Source organism: Ahaetulla prasina, chromosome 1 (assembly GCF_028640845.1).
Source record: "Ahaetulla prasina isolate Xishuangbanna chromosome 1, ASM2864084v1, whole genome shotgun sequence".
Classification (NCBI taxonomy): Eukaryota; Metazoa; Chordata; class Lepidosauria; order Squamata; family Colubridae; genus Ahaetulla; species Ahaetulla prasina.
Genome location: NC_080539.1, coordinates 197,728,996 through 197,756,217, shown reverse-complemented (window position 1 = coordinate 197,756,217; position 27,222 = coordinate 197,728,996). Strand labels below are relative to the sequence as shown.

At 39.3% G+C, this 27,222-nt stretch overlaps 1 protein-coding gene across 1 annotated transcript in view; it reads left to right on the top strand.

The window, feature by feature from the left end:
* The first annotated feature begins 935 nt into the window (after positions 1 to 935).
* The window catches only part of LOC131199382 (uncharacterized protein K02A2.6-like), a 47,007-nt gene continuing 20,720 nt past the window's right edge, over positions 936 to 27,222 (top strand). Inside the window, exon 1 of the mRNA XM_058185153.1 lies at positions 936 to 1,114. Coding sequence (XP_058041136.1) covers positions 936 to 1,114 — 179 coding nt within the window. The remainder of the gene's footprint in view (positions 1,115 to 27,222) is intronic.

Below are 27,222 nucleotides of genomic sequence, written 5' to 3'. Positions count from 1 at the left end.
TACTGTCATCAATCGCTTTAACGTTGGAAGTGACCATAGAATGTTGTGAGCTAAAGTGAAGATAGACTGTTGAAAAGAGTGCATAAAAATGATAAAGACATCATGAAAAAGAAAACTAAAGTATGATAAGCTGTTAGAGAAGCTGTTAGTTGTTAGAGCAATTTCAAATATAAGCACCAGCTCACTGCAAGAACAAACCAACCAATGTACAGCACAGCTGTAGTTATAACTGAACACCTATGATGCAAAATCAAAGAAGAAAAAAAATCCATCAAAATGGAAGATCAAACTGGAAAATAAAATCAGCAAGCTGAGATTAGATGAAAGCAAGCCAGAACATGCAAGCAAGCCAGAAATAAAAGAAGCTGAAGAACAAGAAGACCAAAGAATACCTAATCAAGAAATACCACTTAGAAGCAAGGAAGATCAAGGAAGTACTGGAAACAATAAAGCAGCAAATAACACATGTAGCCAAGATCATCAGCAGATACAAAGCTTGAATTGTAAATTATTTTAATTTTACAGAATCTCCAATTTTAATCTAATCAGAATCAAGTGCCTAGAAAAAACAAGAGTAAGTGGAAACATTGGAAACTTTGTGCAAAGATCATTGGCTCAATGGAAGACAAGGTTGCTGGTCCAATCAAAGAATCGGAGAAGTTTAACATCAAGAGACGAACCTTCCAATAATAAATAATAAATAAATAAATAAAAATAACTATCTGTTAATTGTATTTTCGATGGTGTCACTAACAAGTATTTTGAACAAAATGAACTGTGACTATTAATTTGCAAAAAAAAGGGTTGAAAAATTCTTTTTTGCTCTAAATGGATGATTTAAAACTGTTTGGAAAAATAAAAGCTGAATTGAGCTCACTGCTGAAAAGCAGTGAGAAGTTTAGCAGAGATATTGAGATGCAATTTGGCATTGACAAATGTGCAACGATTGCTGTTACGGCAGGAAAAATGATGGATTTGAACTTGATAATGAAGAGTTGATAAAAGCAGTAACATCAGAAGAAGAATACAAGTACTTAGGAGTTTTAGAAACCTCTGACCTGTTGCACAACCAAGTTAAGAAAGTTACATCAACAAAATACATAAAGCGAGTCTGGTAAATCTTGAGATAAAGCTAGGTGAAGGATATATAACCAATGCACCATGCTCTGCACCCAAAAAGTGATATTAATCGATTATACTTGCCTAGATCTCAGGGTGGCACAGGACTCTTACAGGTGAAACAAACTGTGGGAAAAGAAAAACATGGCTTAAATGACTACATGAAAAAGCAAAAGATTAATCCACATCATTCTTTTACTTGTTGACCTTCATAAATAAAACTATGTACATGTATGCATGTTTGGCTGCCTGTATTTGTGTTGTGTGCGTGTTTATTGAGAGCTGATGTAGAGCAATAACTAATACTACTAAATAAAAATTCCCCACACCCCACCACCATATCAAATCTTTGTTCCTTTGTGAACTCAGCAGGCCATCCATTATCTTATCTCAGCCCTTATTTATTTTGTCACAACATCATACAAAAAGATTATATAGTATATAAACATATATATGAGTAAAAATTAGGAGGTATAAGCATATATATATATATATATATATGTTTGTTTTCTGAGGTTTCACACATTGCTCCCAGAAGCACGAAGCTGAAGCCTGAAGATATATATATATATATATATATATATATATATATATATATATATATATATATATATATATATATATATATATATATATATGAAGAAGAAAAGAAAAACAATAGGACAGGAACGGTAGGCACGTTTGTGCGCTTATGCACGCCCCTTATGCTCCTCTTAGAAATGGGGTGAGGTCAATAGTAGAAAGTTTTTGGTTAAAGCGTTTAGGATTATTTTAGGAATATTTTACTTATTTTACAGATTTTTGTTAGGACTGTCTATAAGATGAAGGGGGAGTTAGAAACATAGCAGTTGTGAAAATGTTCTATTCCATTTGTTGCAAGGCTATCCCAATACAATTTTACTATAGCTTAGCAATGATAGTTAAAGGACTAAAACTACTGTATTTGTTATCCATTGCATATTTTTTTTATTGAAAAAATTTTACAAATTTTTTTTACCAATTAATTCCCCCCCCATCTCCCCCCTCCTCCCTCTCCCTTTCCCCCTCCCCTCCACCCTTCCCCACCCAGACTTCCTAGAGCAAAATACAGGGTATTGCATCTAACAATCATAAACTAAATTACACCAATAAACCATAATCCATAATCTCTCCTCTCCCCTTTGAAACCTTAACTCCCCTTTCCCATATAAACAAATACATTAATACAATACAATTCTTACAATCACTCATAAACTATTTGATACTTCAGTCTGATATTTGATTTGAATATAATCAATCCAGTTTTTCCATTCCAATATATATCTTTCTTGTGGGTAGTCTTCAAACACGCTGAGAATATTCTTTCGTAGACCTTCTTTTGAGTGCTAAAGTTTCTACTTTCTCTCTTAAATCCATTAAAATTAGTCCAATCTTCAACAATAAACAGTATTCCATCTTCCAATGTTTCAGTAAAGAAAGTCCAACTACCGATATTAGATTTAGAGTCAGTTTACTCCTTATTATTCTTCATAATATCTTATATAATCCACCAAGTTTTTAAATCTACCATACATAATAACAAATAATATCATTTTTCATTTCATTTCATTAATACTCCATTTCTTATTCTATTATTATCATTACCTTATTTAACCCCAAATCTATTTTTATCCAAAATGATTTACAATACTACAATCACTCAAGCATTTAAATTATAAATTCAAACAATACCATTTAACTTTAATCCAGATTCTTCCCCATATTTCCATCACTATAATTTACCAAACCTTCAAATTATAAATTCAAACAGTACCATTTACATTTAATCCTAATTGTTCCCCATATTTCCATCACTATATATTACCAAATATTTTATAACCATTTTTCATACATTCCTTAATTGAATCCATTTCTTGTTCTGTTCTTATCAAGGCACTCCCAAATCAAATAATTCAGTTGTTAACAATTCAACCATATATAAACAAATAACATCACTACAATCATATCTCCAACATTTAAATTATAAATTCAAACAAATACCAATAAATTTTTTACAAATTCCAAATAACTATTCTTACAAAAACCATTATATAAATTAACCTTTCTTCTTATATTATTTTCAATATCAATTATAATTTATCCTTTCCCATAAGAAAAAAACTCTTTTCGCTTAAAACTGTTTCTTGTTTCCTCTTTATACCTCCCTACTTTTCCCACTATTTCTTCTTCAGTAATTACAAGCCCAACTTTATCTTGTGTTTGTTTTACTTCTTTCTCCCAGCTTTTTTCCATCTCCACACCTGTTCTCATCTTAGCTTCTAGCAATAAAATATTTCCAGCCTTTAATACTTTAGTGTAAAAATGTCTTGCTTTGAAAACTGTACTAAGACAAAATTTTCTTCCTTTATAATTCACTATTAGTCCAGCTGGGACATCCCATCTATACTGTATCTGATGTTTCCTAAGTTCATCCACCAAAAAGGCAAACTCCTTTCTATTTCTTAACATTTTAGGAGGAATTTCTTTTATCACTAATACATCTTGTCCTAATATTTGAATTTTATTTTTATAAAATGCTTGTAAAATTCCATTCCTAATCTTCTTGGTTGTGAAATAAATCACAACATCTCTTGGTAGCTGCCTTTGTCTAGCAATCCAAGAATTAACTCGGTAATTTTTTTCAATATGGGCTTCAAAATCTATTGGGTATTCTCCAATTATATATGTAAAAGCCTATATAAAAATCTCTTTTAAATTCTCCTGCTTATTTTCCTTCAATCCTCTAACTCTCAAGGCATACTCCATCAATCTATATTGCAATATAACAATTTCTTCATCCACCCTATCCATTGTACTCTGAGCTTCCTCTATTTTATTTTCCAAATTCAAATTAACTTGATTACTCTGAACCTCCTGTATTTTCATTTCCAAATTCAAATTAGCTTGATTAATTTCTTCCATTCTTTCATCCCACTGAATCACATATTTTGAAAAACATTGAAAAGCTGCCAGCACACTTTCACTCATATCCTTATTCTAAGCTTCCACTGTACTTTTAAGTTCCAATATTGCTTTTTCAGTTTCCTCTATTTTATTTTCCAGATTCAAATTAATTTGATTATTCTGAACCTCCTCTATTTACTTTTCCAAATTCAAATTAACTTGACCCGTTTCTTCCATTCTTTCATCCAACTGAATCATACATTTTGAAAAACATTGAGATACTACCACCACACTTTCACTCATATCCTTATTCTGGGCTTCCACCGTGTTTTTAAGTTCCAATATTTCTTTTTCTATTTCACTAAATTTTTGATCTATTAAACCCTTTAGATATTCTTTCATATCTTCTTTTAGCTTGTGTATTTGAACTGGCAAAGCTTCAATGTCCTTAGAAACATTTAACTTTGTTTGCATAAAAGCCATTTTCTGTTAAACTTTAAACTCTACAAAAAGAAAAAAAAGAGAGGAAATCTTCAGATCTTCTCTTAAGCACTGTAATTAAATTAATCAAATTAATTAAAATAATTCTTTGGCTTAATCTCTTCACGTAACTTCAGCGCTGACAGCTTTAACGAGCACTTCCTTTAACTTTAGTTTTCATGTCTTGTTACAACAGAGACACCACTTCCTGTCTTCTTCTTAAATCATTTCAAAAAAATTATACTATGACTGAGGAGTTAAAATTTGATACTTGCAACTGCCGGTACTCCTAATTTTGCTCTGTCTGTTTAAAAATCCATTCCCGATTCAATATTGATCGCAGACGTGGTTGCGGCGTTTTGCTCTGCTTTCCTGCAGAGGCGTCCTGGATCCGGAGCTTGTCGAGCTTGGGAGGGAGCCCTCATCTTCAAGCCTCCAGTATCATCCTGGGGCTTTCCGGGGGGGCTCTACCTCAGCTCGATTGCTCACCTTTCCCTCTTCACCCGAGGGAAAGGTTTCCGAGCCGCCAGACAGCTGATTTGCGCTGTCTGAGCGGTTCTACGAGATCATGGGGCTGGCGGTCTAAAAAAGACAGCCATCAATGACGCGGTGCCACTGGAAGTCTCTCCCATTGCATATTTTAATGTAGTGTTTGTGTGCTGTTTTGCTGTTTTGCTGAATAAAGGATGGTGCCAGGTGTGCCAATGTGTGCATTTTTGATGATAAAAAGTCTGAGTGCTTGCCAGTAGCAGCTTGCTGTCAGTAAAAATGCAACTGAAACAGATGCCAAGTGCATCAACAGCTTGAGTGTGATAAACTTTTGATTTGTCAAAGGCATAAATCATAACAAAACTACATAGGTGCAAGCCCATGAAAAAAAAGTCACTATTATAGTCAAAACCCAAGTTCAATAATGTCTTCAAATCATACATTCTCTAGTTAGATTGGTAGCATCGTTTGTTTGAGATGAAATATCAAAGTGAATACATTGGTAGTTATTTATTCCGTTTACTGAAATTCGTTGGCTGTTTTGATCTGGTATGTACCATCAAGACTGAACTTAATGTAAGTGTAGAGAATAAGAAAGATCCCTTTGACAGAGAGAGGGTGGATTTGTGACCAATGGAACAAGTGCCCAAACATGGTTTAAGTCCAAAACAAGAAGAAGGCATTCAGGAAAGGCAGAGGTAAATACCTCCCTAATTCTCATAAGTATAAGGTAGGGGTGAGGTCAGCCAGACTTAGAAGATTTGGCTATTTAGCCGTCATTAATAAAAGTAGTATTACCTTTCTTGAGGACCTGTTTTCTTGGTGGAGGCCTGGTAGAGTCTTATCTGTAGACCCAAATGCCCTATACACTGTAAGCCGCCCTGAGTCTTCGGAGAAGGGCGGGGTATAAATGTAAACAAAAACAAAAAAAAAAGGAACTTTTGGCAAAAGATGCTAGGTGAGATTCTTGCACTGAAGGGTGGTTCTCATCTCTTTCTCTCTTGCTGGTTTGAAAGAGGGGTCAAAGAAGCCATCTATGTCAAAATTGAACAGCTCTCCACAGGTGGGGAAGGGATATGACATCATCTATCTCCAGGATACAACATGGTCCATTCAACAATTCCAAGAAGGCTCCACACTCATTTGCACCACTCAAATGACCTTGACACAGATAAACCTCCAGGTGACCTTAACGACTCGCTAAAAGGATGCAAATGACCAGCTGTCTGCAAGGAGTATAAATCCTTCCATTCCCCACCATCCAAGCAGAGCTGAAGAAGCTTCTTGGATGAGAAGCGAAATGTCTTTAAAAAAAACCCAGAAAGTCCAGTTGCTTCTTGAAAAAGCACTTTTGGGGTGATCTCTCTTTTTTTTTTGTCCAGGATGGTTAATTTTTTTATTTTTTATTTATTTATTTTCATCAAGCATGTATTAGATAACAGATATAAGTATAAACATGATTATGAATACATGAAATGGATACGTATAAAAGGGAACATTAGGACAGGTGTTCTGATCTAGGCTTCCTGAGTCAGTAAAAGACATGAGTAGTCCCAAAAACCTCTTTTACTGCAACAGCTGTGGATTCTGTTCATTCACAGAGGAGTCCCAAATAGTTGTAAAGAGTCCTTCGGGATAAGGCTGATAATCACCCACCTTTTATCTCCCTTGACACGCTGCCAAAGACCTAATTGGCAAAGCCACATGGAGTCCAGAATCAAACAGAGCTTCAAACTTTAAACTGAACAGAATTAACAATGTTGCTTCCTGCAAAGGCCCACGTGCCTTTGTTCCTCTTTTAAGTCTTATGGGAGGGGCCGATCATCGCCAAGCCCTACTCCTGAGTTGTCCGTTTTGTTTTAACTGTTCTTGCCTTCTGGCAGCTCTGCACATATGCGCACTGGGGACAGGCTCCCCCTGTTTCTCTGTCTCACTGAGATCCGACTCTGGAGACTCCGGAGGCACACGTATCTCCCAGATGGCCCTTTCTCTGCCTCTGATGCAGAGCACTCGTCCGAGCCTTCCCTAGACTCCAGGACTGGCCCAGGTTCCTCCCCAACCTCCTCACTGTCCAACTCTGCTGCCAGCACTGCAGGCCACCAGCAGGACAGTAGGCACACTGGTGTACTTATGGAAGCCCCTTAAAGACCCCTTTGAAATGGGGTGAAGTCAACAGTAGATAGTCTAACGGTGAAGTTTTGGGGCTTTCTACCATTTCTTCACTTCCCCTTGTGCCACTTCCCTCTCTCCTTTCCTCTCGGTACATATTCCATGCAGTTGATGAAATGGCGTCCGATGGATAAAACCAACAATAAATGTACTATTCTTTAAGGCCACAAGACTTTTGTTGTTTTTAAGCTGTATGTATGGAATGTAATGGCTTCATTGTTAGGAAATTAATGTAAACTCTTGCCACATAAATTTAATTCCACAAGAAAAAAATTAAAAATTATAAACGCTGTTTATATTTATTAATTGTAAGTATTGTTATAATGGGCTGGGCAATGCTAAAGACGCAGAAGAGATTTATGGGTGAATGTGTACTGATCTTATATTTTTGATGTGTATGTCAGCTATAACTATATAATGCTCCCCATTACACCAGATTGTGAAGTGATTGAATTTCAGTTGCATGACCTGCAAGCGGCAATGGTGGAAAGTGCTCAGATTGTAAAGTTACTTTTTTCAATGCTATCTTTCTTTCTTGTATGTAGTGCGTTTGGTACCAATGTATTTATGTATGTAGTATTTCTGGAGAAAACCAAGCCAGTCACAGGAGGAATGAATGGCTACTGTTTTCCCCTTCGCACATAAAGAAATGATATAATTATGGATATGGTGATCAGTTCTAAGTTGTACCCATGCAAGATCATCAAAGGTAACAAGATTGCAGAAGATTGCAGAAATGTCAAAAGCAATACTACTTGTCTAATAGAACACTTATTATAATTACTCACAGGAATAACATAACAGGTCACAACTTTACAGCACTCTCTGAATGGTTTAGGATCGAACACTTGGCTGTGGGCAGAATTTGTCTGAAACATATTTTAACCACTGTGCCACCACGGCAATTCGGCTGGCCAATTTATAGAGTGGCATATAAAGCTCAGGGGTTTTTTTGAATTGCAAAGATGCAAATGTTTTCATGCTTTTCGTCTGGTTCATGATTAAACTATGATCCCTTTCACATTTGCAAACCTGTTTGATGGTTAGGGCCTCATGTGAAAGGAGTTATTCAAATTCATGACATTGTAAGTTACCCAGAATCACCCAGGATAGAGAAACGTACGGCATTAAATTTAATAAATGAAAGAAATCCTACACTTCCTTTCCAAGCACATAAGGACCCTCCCTGATTCTGTCTCTAATTGAAAAAGGAACCATGGACAATGGAAAAGTGGGCTGAGAATGCAAGCATTGGGGGTCTGTGTGGCAGTCGAACAAAGGTGGTGTGCAGCTTCTGGTGTTGCAGGGGGCAAGTGGCCGGTCAATGGAAGTGGCATGAGATGGTGGGAACAGCCAAACTGCCTATTAGGCATCAGGTCTGAGTTGTAATGGCAGGGGGCCTCTCAAGCAGTGCGCCACTACTGTTCACCTGCTGCGCCCCCCATGCCCCAGCAACGCCAGAAGCCATGCACCATCACCATTTGCCTGCCAGCCCCTCCCCCACAATACCAGAAGCTATGCCGGTGTTGTGTCTTGCCCGCCCTCAGAGCAGCCGGGGCCTTCTTATCTGCTCCCGAACACGGAGGAATGTATGCCTCCCGGCCCCAGTCCTGGCTCCATGCCCAGACAAACTGCAGAAGAAGGAGCACCTCCCGGCCCCAGCCCTGACTCCATGCCCAGGCAAACGGAGCAGCTAGACCCCTCCCCCTCCTCCACAGCATGTGAGCCTGAGGAGGGTTTATTACCAACAGCTGATTGGAGTGACCCTCGCATCAGAAGATTGGATAGGCGGAGGCAACAGAAGGAAGGGAGGGGCAGGCCTTAATGAGTGCTGAGTCATGGAGCCACACCCTATGGCCTATATAAAGGATCTGCTTTCTGGCAGTCTCTGAGTCAGGCAAAAGTCGAACTTATCTTGCTGAAGTCACTTACTGGTCTCCTGCCTGCTCTGAGGACTTTGCTAGGACTTTGGGCACAGCTGCAGAGGCAAGCCTGATTCGGATTTCCCTGACCCGGCCGTCAGCGGAGGAGTGGGACACGACAGCCGGCCTTGCTTCACCTCCTCCCTTTTGTTGGAGCTGACTGAGTTGCGAGCCAAGCTGTCTTTGTGAAGCCCCTTAGAGGCGCTCCTCACTCCCTTCCTGGTCCCCAACACACTCTTGTCTGTCTGTCCACCCAGTGAATCCTATGGCTGCTATTCCTGCTGCGACTCTCCTTCCCTTCTCATCCTGGTGACAGATCTGCCAGGCCCTGAGCTGCGGGATGCTTTTGCACTTTAACAAAAAAATCCTGCATTTCATGCTGCCCCCCACTACAGCCCCTGCGATCACCCATTGCCAATCACAAGCTATCCCCGTAGTACCATTGCTTCTGCCTCCCACCTGATTGGCTGGGGATTATGTGTCCCATGCAGCCAAAGCTCCAGGTCAAACAGTGTCTGGACAAATGGGCAGAGAGAAAGGACCAGGGGTGGAGGGCCAGGGGCCCATTGGCCATGGAGAATGACCAGGGAGAGCCAGCAGAGGAGGAAAGCTGGCTGTAAATGGGCTGAGATGGGTGGCTGTGGGTGAAGGAAGTGCGGCCAAGGGTCCATGCCTAAATATACCATTCCACCTGGAGCGCACTCACCCTATCTAGCCTAGTAGACAAGCAGATACTCTCACATAGAGTATACCTAACCTGGCCCTGTGACATATGGGGCTTTACAGATGAAAACCAGTATCTTGAATTGCATCTGGAATGCAGTGGAATAGCTCACACAATTGTATTGTTATTCAGGTGAATTGTGAGGCACCCAAAACTTTTTCTGTCACTGCATTCTGAACCAGCTGAAGCTTTCGGATGTTCTTCAAGAGCAGTCCCATGTAAAGTGCATTACAGATGTCTAAAGGGAGGTGACTAAGACATTAGTGACTGAGTAAGGCCTCTCAGTGCAGGAATGGGCACAATTGGGTGCAAATTTAGGACAACTATGCTATAGACTGATACACTTACTGTAGAATGCCTGAAAGCTGTGACTAAACTATTTCATATAAGGTAAAGGTAAAGGTTCCCCTCGCACATACGTGCTAATCGTTGCCGACTCTAGGGGGCGGTGCTCATCTCCGTTTCAAAGCCGAAGAGCCAGCGCTGTCCGAAGACGTCTCCATGGTCATGTGGCCGGCATAACTCAATGCCAAAGTCGCATGGAACGCTGTTACCTTCCCACAAAAGGTGGTCCCTATTTTTTCTACTTCCTTTTTTACGTGCTTTCGAAACTGCTAGGTTGGCAGAAGCTGGGACAAGTAACGGGAGCTCACCCTGTTACACGGCAGCACTAGGGATTTGAACCGCTGAGTTGCTGACCTTTCGATCGACAAGCTCAATGTCCTAGTCCCTGAACCACCACGTCCCTATTTCATATAGGAGTATATTATTCCCAGGATGTAAATTCCCCTCTATTCTAAGTACTTTCAGCATCCAAATGGATTTTCTTTTATATTATGCTTCAGTTCCACATTGACTTGACAGATGTGCTACATGAGCAGAAAAAAGCCATCCGGTTGCTGTGTCTTCTATTCATTGCGTGTATAAGAAGGACAGTATATCTGTCACAAACAGCTGCAACCGAGTTCAGTTAACGCTGTGTGGAAATAGCTTTGCCCTTTCCAGGTTCACTAGATTAGAATAAAGCATATTACTATTTTATGTCATGCTCATTGCCTTTGATCCAGCATGAGAGAATGGCAAGAACAGGATTATTAATGGGGGATTTTTAGTTTATTTAATTCAGGAATACAAAACCTGTGGCCCTCCAGATATTGATGAAATACAACTACCATTATATCTCACTCCTGCCATACTCTGAGCTTCTGGGCATTTTAGTTCAGTAGCATCTGCAGGGCAGCAGCTTCCATATCTCTAAGTGAATTTGCTGGTGTATCAATTTCCAGGATCACCCTCTCAATTTTTATGCCAAGGAACAAGAAATGTACCTATAATTTATTTCTAAAACCCAGTATATTGAATACATTAAATTGGAGCATATCCCATTCTTGTCCACTATGATACAGCTCTCCAGCCATTTCCTATTTATAAAACAAGAATTGCTGAGCTAAAGAGATGGAACTGGGCTAAGTCTCTTCAAAGACATTCATTTCTATGGATAGTGTAACTTAGGGGAAGTTGAAAGGAGGTTATGGATTTCCAGTAGGGCAAAAGTATTTTCAATTCTCATTGGTTTAAAATGGCAAAAGCAAACTTTTATTTTCCTCTTTTTCACCAGGAAGGTATAATCACCAAAGCTAAGAGGGGTAGAAGGAGTAAGAGTATATTTGGGCATGAAGGCTTCTATGAATCCTTCATACAAACTTCTTCCTGGACTCAGATATCCCTTGTTCCTGAATTCTATGTAAGTTTTACTGCACTACTATCTTACATCTGACTGGACCTTAGAATTTTTTCGTGAGCAAAAAAATACAATCCTGTCTCAAACATCTCTTCTCGGAGGCATCGAGGAGAAACAATGCACGGTTCTTGTACTTAATACCCCCAGGCAGCCTTAATTTGAAGCACCTGTAGAACTGTTCAGTTTTACTTTCTCTGCACTTGCTACAACTGAAGGTAGGACACACCTCTTTTTCTCTCTCACACCCATTTCCTCACTCACCAAAAATACTTTATTCCAAGTGCATTGATTTTCTGGTTTGAAGACTGGTGTGTATCTTGCATGAAGCAGGAAGGCTAGAATGTGAGAAAATGATCCAGGAGGACATTTATTCACCTTGCTTGCGCTCTCTCAACTTGTATAGTAATTATTAGTCATCACATCCATCCATACACACACACACACACACACCCCAAAACAGAGAGAAAATGTGAAGATGTAGTATTAGCAAGTGGTATATGTGTGTTTCTGTGTAGATCTAGTTTATGGAAAGAAGCACATGTTGCCCAGAATGTGCTTTGTTCTGGTTGTAAATGCACTGGCTCAGCTCTGTGACAAATGGTCGCATGATTATCCTCTAGAGTCCATTAAGACAACATCATGAACAGACAAGCCTTTGTATAATATTTAAGTTTAGTAAGGAGACTAATCACTGTGGGTGGGAAATAAGGGAGTTTCTCCTCTAAGCTTTTGGAAACAAACCAAAACAAAATACTTCTAATTATTATGGTCCTTAAATAAAATGTAGAATGCTTTATACTCTCCCAAATACAAAACAAATGCTACACAATAGACAGCATTATTGAACTACAGTAATTAAAAAATAATTATATCATTCTCTTTGATCACTATCCCAATAAATTATCCATTTCTGTGCCTTATTTGATTTTAAAACATGTTTTATTTATTTAGCTTACATTTACATAACTCAGCCTGCTTTTTAAACTATATGCATATTATCTTTCCTTAATTCTTAGGGCATACCACAACTAAAGATACTTTAAATGTGTTAGTCTTTATTCATTTTCCAGAAAAGAATAGTTGATAATTATAGTAATGGTCATTATTATTCATTTTGGAGCCTGAATATAAAGTCAACGGTGTATTTACAGGTTTAAAGCTAATATTCCTGATCTAACTTGCATTTATCAAGGATAATTGATTATGAAGTACCATACCAAAGGTTCAGCCATTACAGAGGCAATGACTGACTCTGATTGGCCATTCATATAGATGGTGTTTTGTCCAGCTTACCATTCATTATTTTATGAAAAGCATTCTGTCACTTTCCTCTCTTATACAAATTATAAGAAAGTTTTTTCCCTTTTTTCTCTTTGCTTTCATAACATCTTTACCAATATTTGATTGTGATGAGGAATTGTAATCAGTCCTTTTTGGTTTGGTTTCCTATCAACATGAAAATATTTGTCAAGGAAGCTCCCACACAAAGTGATGAGTGTATTTTCCAGGTAATAGTGTTGTTGCACCAATGATTACAAGTTGCCATAAATCCAGTGATAATTTTGTTCAGTCTTAAAGCAGTCTCCCTCCCCTAGAAACCATACTTTTTAAAAAAATGGAGGGCATACACATTTTAGAGAATTAATAATCCACTTTTACCATGCTCATTGCATTTTTTTTTTTAAAAACTGTCTGTCAAAAATCTCCCCTTCGCTGCCAAATTTTGACTGTGCCATCTTGGAAGATGCTGAGAAGCTTTGGGCAGTCTCTGGAGCATGGATGTCCTATTATCAACTTCAGAAATAGAATTTACAAGAAAAAGAAATTCAAGCATACTCTATAAACTTAAAAAAAAAACTAAATAGGGCAAGGCAGCAATTTTGCAAGTGCTGAATTTTTAGATGGCAGAGAGAAGATTACTTTTTTCATTTCTTTATCCTTGAAAAGGTCCCTAAGGAAAGCAGATGTGATATGCAAATTAAGTTGAGTTTAGAGAAGACAAAGGATAGGAACATTATGAAGGTTTCCAATATATGTCTTTATTTATTGATAAGTTTATTTTTATGTTTTTATATTTATTTATACTATCTGTGCACCTATGTGAATCTATGAAATACGGGCAGGACAATTCATACCTGTCACTGGGGCGCTTTGATGGCCAAGATTGATTTCCACTCTGCCCAATGTGAATTTACTTTTTCACCTGCTGAATGGCTCATCTAATGCTCCTTCATCCCTGGCTGAGAGAGGGATTGATTGAGAGAGTTTAGAATTTGCTGACTCTTTTAGCATACAACCTTCCTTGAGTCCTGCTGTATCTTCTTAATAAAATTCCCTGAAAAGTTCAGCTTAACAAAAAAATAAGTTTATCTTTATTTACTCTAATGAAATATATATCACCCCATGCACATTTTGAGAATGATTTGGAAGAAGTCCTCTGGACTTTGCATAAGATGAAGCAGCCAGCCTTTCCTCCCTCTTTTTTCCCCAAGCTTCTGAGCACGCATGCATAGTCCTAATTTATAAACCTCATGCGCTGAGGTTAGATGCAAGTGGATAGGAAAAGGCTAAAATGACTAAATCCAATCTTCCTTGGCAAACACAGTCATATAGGCTAGAATCTGAGGAGAAAAATAGGGAAAAAATAGCTTGAAAATGAAAATCTTCTAAACTGGATTTCCAACAACTCCTTCAAATCAGCAATGGTTCTGCATCCTACAATACAAAAATGGATTTGACTTTTTGGTTTAACAGAAGAGGGAAAATGCTGATAAGCTATGTGTGATTTCTGGAAATGTGTAAAATAGTCTCGTCCCAAAAAAGGAAGAAAGAAAAAAAAAAGACCAATTTATCTGACAGATGTCTGATACAGAGGAGTGGGGTTGAGGGGAAGGATTAACCACAAATATGCATAAATAAGGACTTTGGCTCAAGTTCTGTGGGCAGGGACCAAATGGCATCATATACTGATCTCAAACGAACTACGGAAGGAAATGGCCGTAACTATTCTGCACACGCTACTTCCCAGCAGTAGCACAAATCCGATTTACTCCTAAAACTCAAATAATGCAATTTACCAAGAAAGCTATGAGACAGAAAAGCCCAGAAAGAAAAGGCAGATGCAGATCTAAGAATTAGCCTGCCCATCAGGCCAAGGGTTCTTGTGGCCTCTGAGAAATCCAGGCAGGCCAAGACATTCATGCAATGGTTCACTGTTACAAAAGTGTGATTTTGTTCCACTTCACTCACGTGCTCCGCTCATGCTCCGCTTAGCGCTGATAGAAGCAGGGCCCTGCAAACATCCTGTACATCCCTGCTCCTTCTCCTTTCCAGAATGAGAGCAAATGATCAAAGCGTGCAAGTATTGAAGTGAAATTTTCCTATTGTTGACCAGGCAGTCTAGAGGGAAAGCTTCCTGTTGGAGACTATGCCAGAGAAGTGGTTTTGACCTGCAAGCAAATGAATTCCATTCATGAGTAACCCTGTTATGAACCAAGCTTCTCTGGTATTGCCATAGCACGGCCCAGCATCAAAGCCACATCCAGGGTGCTTGAAAAGTGCTAGGAGCTCCATTGCCTCTTTAAAAATGAGTGCAGGTATCCAATTGCTACAATGCCTCCCACCACACTTGTGGTTGGGTCCTTCTGTGAGAGAAAACACTACCTCGCTCCCAACCCTGGAGGCCAGGAGCTTCTGTCTGTGTGGCAGCTCCAAAGCAAGCCTCACCCCACAGGGGAATGACCACTCAATGGAAAATAGAGCACTGCCAAATACTCCTTTTTGTGTCACGTAAGGGAGAGGCAAAGGAGAAGTAAGGTTTCTGCGCATGGGAATGGAGGTGGGTGAGAGAATGATTGTGGAAAATGGCTGTTAGCAGTTATCTAGCACAAGGTATTCAAACTTCTCCGGCTAGCTTTTTAACCTCTGGAATCCCTGATGAACAAGCAAAGTTTTAGTGACAGAAAAAGGCTGCATCTGAATGAACTTTCCCTTTTTGTCCTGAGTCTATTACAGAATTCTTTCAATTTGGAAAATCCTGCTTTAACATACCAGAGATTTTTTTAAAAAAATCTCTATTCTCCTAGAAGCTTTGTTGCATGCAGAATACCTGCATTCCTGCAGAACTAAAGCACCTCTCCTTTGGTGTATTCTCAATACATGCATAGAGAATCAAATATTATTTCTTAAAAAGAACAAAACACCTCCCTGTCTTAGAAGGCAGACTGTGGTTTTTTGAGCATAACCTCAAACCTTGAGGGAGGCGATAAAGTACTGAGGAATGTTCATCTTCTCTTACTGTTATGGTAAGCAGTTCATTTCCATCAGAGTTGGCAATTACAGGAACTATAAAACTGAGTTATCCTGTTTTCATTTTCCTTCCACAACTCTTTTCCTTATGTGTTCTTTCTTTTGAGATCTTTAAACTTTCCTGAATGGTGCTCATTCCAATGCTGGAATGCATTCTTGTTTGGCAAGCTGCCAGACTCCAAACTCCATCTGATTTTTATTTTATCAGATTTTAAAAATGAAAGGAAGCTCCCTAGGAGGGAAAAAAATGCGGAAAATGGAAACAGCTTCCTGGGAAACTAGAGGGAGCAATGGGTTGATCCACCAAGTTGCCTTTTTGTCAGGAGATGTTTTGTGGGGTTACTAGATCCAGCCTGCAAAGACTGTTGTACAGACGCAAAGACCACTGCTGCCCTTTAGTGGTCATTTGGAGTTTTTCAGACCATATTTAATGTTTAGGTGGGGTTGTGTGTCTGTTTCTGTGTCCGTGTGCATCTTCAAGTCAATTTTGACTCCTGGCAGTATCAGCATTACAAAGTAGACCAGAAAATGAGATCAGATGGGCTACTTTATTGTGAAAGTACTTCTCTCCCCCATCTCTTTTACAGCCCCCAAAATAGGGACAGTCTCTTTTGAATTTCTTCCACCCACATTCCTGTGGTGCACTAAGCTGCCTTTTATCTGACCATGCCCTTGGTGTGTCTTCTTGCTCCGTCTGCCAAGGTTATTCCCACATATCATTTATTCTCTCCAGTTTTCTTGGTAAAGTTTTTTCAGAAGTGGGTTGCCCTTGCCTTCTCAGAGCTGAGAGAAGGATTGGCCCAAAGTTACCTAGCTGGCTTTGTGTCTAAAACACAACTTGAACTCACCTACTCCCAGTTGCTAGCCTGCTGCCTTAACCACCTCACCAAACTGGCTCTTTTGCAATATTTCGTTATAGAGCAAGTAATCATTTTGGATGAATGCCTAAATGCCTAAAATACATTTGCAAAATGTGAAACGTGTCCACTGGCTGAAATAGCTTTGGGATCCCTACTTAAGTTTAAACTGAAAACTTTGAATTGAAAAATATAATATAAATCCCTTGTAGAAAGGCAAGAAAGAATTAAAACTGTGTTGCACCTAGAGCAGCAAAAGGAAAAATACTTAGCATTTCTGTCTTACTTGGCATTTTCTGCCACTCTGATCTGTGCATATCTGGTGCTGTAAATATCAAACAAAAAGCTTGTTGATGATGCACAGAAATGCATGACCTGTGATGGCTATATTGAGGAGTTTGTAGTGAATACACAACCCAAAGTGCAGCATTTTGCAAAAGGATTATAAACCCTGAGAAAACAGACTGTAAAAGTTGTGTTTTAGTATATGTTGTTGTTTTTTTACAAAGAGAAAAGCAGCCCTTTGCTTTAAGAAATAGAGGACATAGACACTAACAGTATCCTGATTAGCGTATCCATTTTGGCCTGACCGTTTGATGGTCTGAGCATTTCAAATATGCAGTCTTTGCTGCAGTGAATAGATTGACTGAACAGCTAAAATTAGACTTATGGTTTCACACTTAGATTTAGCTATATATTGAGGCAACTCCAGAAAAATCATACCCCACGATGGCAATCATTTTATAACTAAATCCCTGCATTTACTGTTTTGTGAGTGGGCCCATAACTTGGTTTGTAATATTCCCCCCATCATATGAATGCAAAAGGTTTGTCTCTCCATGCCCTCGATCTGGCTATCCTATCTCCAAGCATTCCCTGGTTCCTCGCAGCCTTCCAAAACTCCTTTGCAAACCTAGGCAGTGATCTTATACTTTCATTAAAAATGCCCTTGAATTCTGTGGAAATTATTTCTGAACGAACTCACATAGAATTATGATACTGTACTTTCCCCTTGCCTCCTCCTTTCCTAAATTCCCAACTTCTTTCAGATGCTTGCTTTTTAGCTCATTTATTTTGTTCACCCACCCTATAAATTTAATCCCTCTAGCATCCTTCTCCTTCTCTTTCATAGTCCATCTTGAATTCAAGCACTATAAATTTTAAGTGCCCTTTTGATTAGCAATGTCTATCCTTAATTCCTTTTGTTCCATGTATTGTGTCCAACCATCCTTCCTTCACTTTGATTTTGCACCCCTTCTCTGCTTACACTCTATTTCCTTAGCTTGTCCAAAGCACTCTGGGAATTCCACCAGTATTCAGCCTGTTCCTCTATAAGATTAATATATATTTTTTTAGTGAAAAAGACGATTTTCCTGTCCTTATAGTAATTGGACAGCTAATTTTTTATTCTCAGAAATTCTGAAGATCCATGCAAGTATTTCATTGAAGATGAATTAAAACTTATTTTACATGCAGGGGAAAGTTCAATACAAAAATTATAGCACAATGCTACAATTGTTTCCATACTTCATTAGGCATTCTCAAGCTTTGGAATACTATGACACCTCCATAGTAAGAAATGAATTTGTTTGGTCACCATGAATATTGTTTTCATTGGGATTATGGCTGTAAAAGAAATATACTTATGTTTATTTGCCAAATTGATCATACACATGCACCCATTTTACCAATAGAATGTTACTTACTAAAAGATATGTAACTTCATCATACTTGATTTAACCTTTTATTTATCCTTTTCCATTTTGAAAGTTTCAACAATTAAAATAATGGAAAATATATGAAACTTCATTAATATGTATATTTTACAAACACTCCAGAGGCTACAGATGTATACTACCTGCTACAGCTGAAGTCCAGCTGGTGGGAAACTATCTGCCAATCATAGCACTGTTGTGATTGGTGAAGGTGTTGAGAGATGGCTAGAGGCAAGGCTTTAACTATCTCTCAAAACTCATTCCAGTCTTTGTTCCCTGCTTTGTGCAAGCCATTGCAGACTTGCTCAGGAAAACCGAGATGTGTGCCATTCTTGATCTGAGCTGAATTGTCAATAAACTCATTTTCACTATCGTTGCATTGAATAGTTTTCATTATCTAAATATGGCACCCATTAGTGTGCACATGTGTATACACACACACACACACATACACATTCACATCATATTATGCAAATGAAAAATATGTTATAGAAATTAAATTCTGAATAATTTAAGATATTTGTTGGGATCCAGTGAAACATCCTATTGAGGCTTAATTTTTTTCAGGACAGAAATACCGATTATATGTTTTTGGGTAAGTGACATTTTAGCCTACAGAAAAGGACTTACTGTATTTTTTTCCTAAAGGGGAAAAAAGGACATGCAGTTTTGCTACATAAACAATTAAAACAATTTCTCTACAATCTTAGTTTCTTTACAAATGTTGTTATGTTATCTATTTATTCACTGATAGTTTACATCATTTTGATCTATCAGTTGTTCTCACTGATTATGACTGTGAGAAATCATCTTGACTGTCTATTTAAACTATGTTCATTAATTGCACTCAAGCAATTGTCACATCTAACTTGGTCTTAAGTCAATGTTCTTTAGTGATTTACAGTATGATATAAACAATGTGCCTATGGACAAAAGACTGCATCCTAGTCCACTTTCTCTTAATAAATATATCATGTAACAGTTCTTAAGTTTCAATTAACACTTTAGAATATACATAGTGTGACATGGGCATGTGAATGTAGGCAACATCGATAGGGGATTTTCCATGCAATGCTTTCTAATCCCTTATTTCTGAAATGCCTCCCTGTTGTAAAATATTCAGAAAGAGTCTTGTCATTTGTATCCCTTTTATTCGATTAACTGTGAAAGCAAAGTCTTTCATTGTTCCACAATGGGTCCGCTTTATTATTCATCCCACATACTACTTGAATACAAGAAACACAGCACAATTGTGGTCTGTTTCTTTAAGATAATTCCCAAGGTACTCTAGAGAGAACACATCAATTACATCAAACACTTCTGTAAAAAATCTGAAGTGACAAATTTGATATGAAGTGCTTATTGATACCTCACAAGAACTGTACGGTTGTTCCTTTTTTTATTTGTTGTCAAAAGCCATCAACAAATCCAGTGTCACTTCACTACACAATTTTCCCAGGTCCAATACTATACACAACCTGCTCCTTTGACCAGTGTGAGGGCCACAGGTGATGTTACTGAAGAGCTACAGAAAGTGTCATTGTCAGTTCTTCAATACCTTTTACATTTGTTGGGCGGGGGTGTGTGTGATTAAGAATGAAAACTATAGAAGGAAGCTTCTGGGATTGGAAAGCAATGGGGAATTTTAATCTCTTTCCCAACAGATTAAAAACAACAACCACCAGTCTTGAAAATACTGTTAGAATCTGGCTTCAGGCTATTTTGCAGGAAAGTTGCAAACTATTGGGGGAACCCTTTTGCATCCCAAGGACCCCTGCTTTCAGTTTTATCCCCTATTTTTTTTTATTAAAAATAAAACAAAAATTATCCTGTTTCTAAAAATGAGGCATTTTTGTCCTTTGAGCACTTTGAATTGGGGGAGTCCAAATGGGGCCAGCTGGCATTGCAACAGGTTAGATTGGGCCCATTTGCTGTATGGAGGCAAAGGATGCTCTCTCCCTCCCTACCCAGTGCCTTTGACTGGCATAGTGGTGGGGACTAAGGAGGCAGAATAGGGTCTATTCTCCAAAGACGACTTCCGGTGTCCAGTGGCAACGGTCGTCTGGAGGCGCTTCTCCTGCCCCCAGTGCCCGAATCCGGCCGCCGCCGAGGCCCCTAGGGGCCAGGTGTTCCGAAAAGGACACCTGCCGCACGGACGGCTCGCCAGGGGTCTCCCAGCCGACATACAGGACTGGGGGGACCGATGCTGGCGCGTCCTAGGCTCGGCGGGGTTCGGAGGCCACAGGCCACGGCCATTACTTTGGTCGCCGCCTGCCAGCCCGTGACACCGGGCTTTGATTTATACTTGCAGCAGCCTGGTGGTGAACAGGGAACGGAGAAGAATTGAGGAATGGAGAAGGGAAGGGGATATCGGTAAACGCGAGTGGAGTGCTCCGGAGTGCGGGGGGGTTTTTCTCCCCTGCGGCTGGAAGGAGCACGAGTCATTCTGGAGAGAGGAGAACTTAAAATAAGAAGATTACCGGTTTTGTGGAGCTCTGGAGAGAAGAGGTGATGGAGAAATTTAGGAGGGAGGGTTTGAGGCCCCCCCTCCCTCTGGGGAACAATGGTGGCGTCCAGCTTCCGCCTTCACTATGAGAATCTTGATGACATCACTTCCCTTCGGCTTCCTGGTTGACTAACTGTACTCTGGACTCGTTGCTCCTGTGAGTGCCCCCTGGTGGATCCGGAGGAAATTACAAGGATACTGTGCTTGCCTGAGGATTTTGAAATTTTTTTTTAAATGGCAAAAGGTCAGAGACCAACTGCTGGAGAGATGGAGAGAATTCTGGAAAAGTTATCCAATATGGACAAGAAACTGGATGATTTGCAAAGAGGCCAAACGGAAATAAGAGCAGAAATTGTGACTATCCAAAAGGATTTAAAGGATACTCAACAAGTCTCAGCAGAAAACAAGCAGAAAATGGAAGGTCTGAGGGTGAGATGCGGCAGTGCAGAAAAGAGAGGAGACGACAGGCAATGCTGTGCTTGGACCACAGATGGATAAAATGTCTTATTTCCTTAGGTTTCAAAATTTGGAAGAAGTGGACCAAGAAGATTTGAGAGATGTTGTGACTAAATAAATAAATAAATAAATAAATAAATAAATAAATAAATAAATAAGTAAATAAATAAATAAATAAATATAAATCTGCTAAATGCAGTTCCTCTCTTGCACTGCCCAAATAGCTATGATGAAATTCTAGAAATTCGGGAGGAGGAGGGGGAACCAAGCAGAAAGCGGTGCCTGCTATTAATGAGAATGATTGCAGAGGAATGAGGAGGGTTGAATGTCATGCATAAACTCCTTCCCCATGGATATTTTCTTCTCTTAAGAGCTATCATGAATTCAGGCAGAGCTATCTTTGGCAGAGCACCTCGTTTCACTTAAGCTGAATGAATCTAGAGCAAGCCATACTGCGAATTATAACGAAGTCCACTCATTACACATGTCCTGATAGTCCTGAATCTGTGTGCTTTTATTTTCTTTAAAAGACATACTTTCATTCTCCTAGCCTCTAACATTTTACAAATGTTCAAGTGGCATTTTTGATAGTTGATCAAAGCAGTGATCTCCTATCAAGTCTTTTGCCTTCCTCTTTAACATCTACAAGAAACCACTGGGGTTGGTCATCCAATGGCATGGTCTGTGGTATCATCCGTATGCTGATGATACCCAGTTATACATCTCCAACCCTGCCAGGGCAGATGCTGCTGTTGCTGTGCTTCTGAGTGCCTGAAGGCTGTAAGGGTCTGGATCAGTGGTGGGTTGCACCCAGTTCGGACCGGTTCACAAGAACTGGTAATAAAACTGGCGGGAGGCTCCACCCACTGACCCAGATGTTATCAGGAAGCTTCTGCGCATGTGAGCGAAGCAAGCGCGCATGTGCGACCCAGTTGCGACCCAGTAGTAAAGGTAAGTAGAACCCACCCCTGGTCTGGATGGGGAGAAACCAACTTTGATTCAACCCTAACTGAGCTGGTATGCAATTTGGGGATCCTCCTAGACTTAATGACTCCTGCTTGAGGAGCAAGGTGGCAGCTATGCTGGGGGTGGTGGTGGTGGTGGCTGTGGCTTTGTACAGATCTGTTTTGTGTATAAATTGTGTTCCTTTCTGGACCATGAGGCCTCATTTGTGTCCTGGTTACTCCCTGTTGGATTACTGCAACATGGTTTTTATGGGGCTATCCTTGAAGACCACCCTAACATTACAACTGGTCCAGAATGTGGCAGCATGTAAAGTGATGGATGCTTTTAGGTTTAGCCAGTGCATGAGCTGCACTAGGTTGTAGTTTTCTTTAAATGTAATTCAAGGCACTGGTTATTACCTGCATGGCACCAGGTTATCTGTGGAACAGCCTCTCTCTCTAGATGTCTGTCCTGGACATGGTGGGTACAACCCTAGTCCTCTCTTTTAAATGTTGCCCTCTGATTTACCCAGGAAGCCCCTGCCCTATGATCCCCCTGAAGTTTAGCAAGTCACCAGAGTTTGGTATAAGATGGGCAGCTACAAAAATGTTACAAATCTTTACTTAATTATTTTAATTCACCTTTTTTATATATTGATAAATAACTCAAGGAGGTGAACCCTAGTACTCCTCCTTTCTCTTATTTTCTCCAGTACAAGTCTGTGAGGTGGACTGGACTGAAAGAGAATGACTGGTCCAGGCACCTAGCCGATTTTCATGCTTAAGGCAAGAATATAACTTATTGTCTCTTGGTTTCTAGCTTTGTGCCTTAACTACTAGACCATAGAATAAATAAAATATTATTTTGCTCTCTCAGTATTGAAAGGAACATTCTTGTAGTGAAGGTAGTTTTGACAAAAAAAAAATCATTACTCCCTCTTGAAGTATTAGGGTTTTGTTAGGGATCTAGAAAGCATATTCTCACAATTGCAATATATTTGCAATATATACAATCACCTTCTTCCCACTTGCACTAGAATAGTACAGTGGTGGGATTCAGCCAGTTCGCACCACATCGGGAGAACCGGTTGTTAACTTTCTGAGCAATTTGGTGAACTGTTTGTTGGAAGAAATAATTAGGGCAGAGAACCGGTTGTTAAATTATTTGAATCCCACCACTGGGCTAGTAACACCACAAGGAAGAAATGTACATTATTTTTGGGGGAAAATTTACAAAAATTGTACTTTCTCTTCCATTCTGTGGCTCCAGAACTCCAACTTTTCTTTCTCAGAATGCAAAAACTTGGAATACATCAAGGTGTGTGTGTGTGTGTGTGTGTGTGTGTGTGTGTGTGTGTATGTGCTTTCAAGTCAATGCTGACTCTTGGCAACTGCCAGAACAAGACCCTACAGTTTTACTGGCAAGATTTCAGAAATGCTTTCCCTTGCTTGTTTCCTAGGGCTGAGAGAGAGGGACTGGCCCAAGGTCACCCAGATGTCTTTATGCCTGAAATAGAACTAGAATGCACAGTCTCTCATTTTCTTGCCAGAGCCTTTAACAACTACACCAAACTGGCTCTCACATACTTTACTGAAGTATTCTGAAAATCAAATTAAGTTCACCTTGATTTTATATGAATAATTTACTTCAAACTTACTTACATTGTTTGCCTAGGGAGAAATTTTTCCCCACTTGAAATAGAATCAGTTCTTTTGTAGAAGATTGTCATCTTCATCAACATCATCAACATAATCATTGCAACTGTTGGATTGGGCAAATGAGGAGGCATGAGAACAAGTGAGTGACAACAGCTCTTTTTAATATAGTGAGAATCCAGCAACTGGCACCAGGCAAGGTGCCCTTTATCTACACATCTGGCTGAGGCACCAGCCAATTGGCATTGAGTATTTTACCCTCCAAAATTCCCACCAATAGGTTCATACACAGCAGCAACCACCATGAATCTCATTACAATAATTCTTTAAGGAGTTCAAGGTGTTTCCCTCCCATGTTTAGGCTAAGAGATGGTGACTCATGCAAGTCCTCCCCCACATTCTCCCGTGTTGAGCTAACAGTGGATTAGATATACTCCCAGCCACAGAACACAATGATTCTCACTATTTGAGTACATTCATATTACAGAACAGTCTTTCCCAATCATACTGCCTGGGTTGATGTTGGGGGTTGGAGGACACTTGGAGACCATTGAGTTGAGGAAAGGCTGGAGTGATATCATCTAGTACTGTGGGCCTTCAGCATTTCCTGTGGAACTGAAAGAGTTTCAATGTAGTACAATCAACATCCTCTGTAGTCTGTAGGTTAGGTCATGATGGACAAACTGCTTTTTGGAAACTTGTCCATAAATACTGGATTGCTTGGATTAACCCTTGATAATCCAAGGGTTAATCCTGAAAATTTTTCATTGAAAAAACAGCTAGTATTGCATCACATATGCAGATTTTGAAATTATATGTGTTAAATACTACTGTTCTGATGGCCACACAAGTTTAGTTTTGGTTATTGCTTTATATTCAAGAAATCAATCTTGCAAACAGGTTCAATCTCATCAATTACAAAGTAAAAAAACATTTGGTCTCGACTCTAATGATCCAGATCCATTGTTTTAGAGCAATGCAGAAAGGAAGATGGAATGAAACAAAAAAAAAAATAATTCTGCAGAAAGTAAATGGTATTATAAGCTTTTTTTTTCAGAATGGCAGAATTTATATACTACTAAAACTCTCATTCCCATAACTTTAACTGGGTGAAACGGTGCATCATAGAGAAATAATTTTTGAAGCAATGTATATCAAATGGATTAATTTACAGAACGTATCCAAAATCTGGGATGAATGACTCTCGTGGAACTGAAATCTGGTAAATTTTATAAAAAAAGCATGGTATAAAAATGATCATAAAATTGTTTTTATGACATAATACAAAATAACGTAAAACATTTCTTGTGCTTATGTTCAGCACCGTCTATTGACGTCAATGTAGATACATTTCTACATGTATCCCGACTTTTCCAGTGAAGGCAGTACATTAGAAGCTCTGTCATTGTTGAAGGCAGTAAGGAAATATCTTTGAAGGGATTTATTCAGTGGGTCACAGGTTGTCTAGTAGTAATTAAATTTCACTTAGCTGATGGCTTGGGGATCACCTATATGAAACAAGGGAGTTGAGGAGCCATAAACTAATGAATTATTCCAAAACAACACAGACACTGGCTGATAATTTTTTTTCCTGTCTGACACTTGCTTTGACTTTATTAGACATCATAGCTCACATTTGCTTATAGGTGGCATCACAGAAAAAAACGTGATGCTGCTGTTGCCATGGCATCTAAAAGGTCTCTTACTTAAAGGGAATAGAAGCTCACAGTCTTTACGTCACACTATGAAGCAACATGTCTCCTCTCTCCCTCTCCCTCTGTGTGTGCGTGTATGTGTGTGTATATATGTGAATATTTAGCACATGTGCGCTAAATGATTTATATGATTTTTCATTTATATTATTTTCATGATTGTGATTTAGATAATGTATATATATGATTTTTGATTCTCTGAAAATACTAGATTTATGCTGGTCAAAGTCCCAAAGACCAGCTTACTGATGAAAATATTAGAAACTTCCAGAACTGTCTAAGAATTTATAAATAATATAGAAAAACCAGTATTCCAGACAACCATGAACCAATGTCATAGCCTGATTGTCTTAGTATGATGCCTTTCTCACTTGCACACTATGCTCCAGGTTTTCTTCCAAACTGATTTTCCTCGCAAACCCCCCGCTTTCCCCTGGACAGCTCATGCCCTGAGCATAAACATTTATGTAGTACATGGTTTTGAAATATCACTTTTTCCCTGGGGAATAGCAAAGAGAGAAATGCCACTTGCATAAGCAAGAAAAATCAAGTCAGGAAATATCTCCTGGAATTGGGAAACTATCTAAGGCAGTGATGGTTAACCTTTTTGGCACCGAGTGCCAAAACTGGAGTGTCCATGCATGCCGGAGCGCTGGAGTCTGGAAGAAAGCAGATGGCTGGTGCACATGTGCATGGCGGCCAGGTGCTCTTCCAGGTTTTGGCCCTCTGGTACACATGTGCGCTCCAGTTTCAGCACTCAGTGTGAAGACCAGCTGAACCCAGAAGAGAGCAGCTGTCTGGTGTGCATGTGTGCTATGGAATCCAAAAGAGCAGCTGGTCGCCACACATGTACCCAGAGAGAGGGCTCTGCGTGCCACCTCTGGCACACCTGCCGTAGGTTCACCATCATGGATCTAAGGAATTTAAAAATTGACCAAACTGGGATCTTTCTGAATTCAAGTTGTAAATTTCCTAAATAACAATGGGAAGAAAACCTGCCCGGTGCAACCAAATCTTTGCGTCAAAATTTGCATCATTTATTTATTCATCACATTTCTACCCTGCCTATCTCACCTAAGTGACTCTGGGCAATTTAGAATAAAAAAAGATTTAATATAAAAGCATAATATAAAAGCATATATGCACCAAGAGCATATACACCAAAGACAAATTCCTCGTGTGTCCAATCACACTTGGCCAATAAAAATTCTATTCTATTCTATAAAAGCATATGGTAAATAAGTGCAAGTTAAAAGCAGAACATCAACTTTTAAGATTTTAAAAGTTAAAAGTTGAAAAGGTAGGGAGAACATCCTCAAGAAACCAAACATCTCACGATGGCATATGACTCTTTGACCCCAATGTCGATTAAAACCCTTTCTGAAGGCCCAGAAACATGGGGACCCACTCAAAGAGTGAGGGCAATGGTAGAGGAAAAATTCCTGCCTGAATTTGCTATCAAAATTCTTTAATCAATGAAAACAGCAACGTACCCTTCCTGC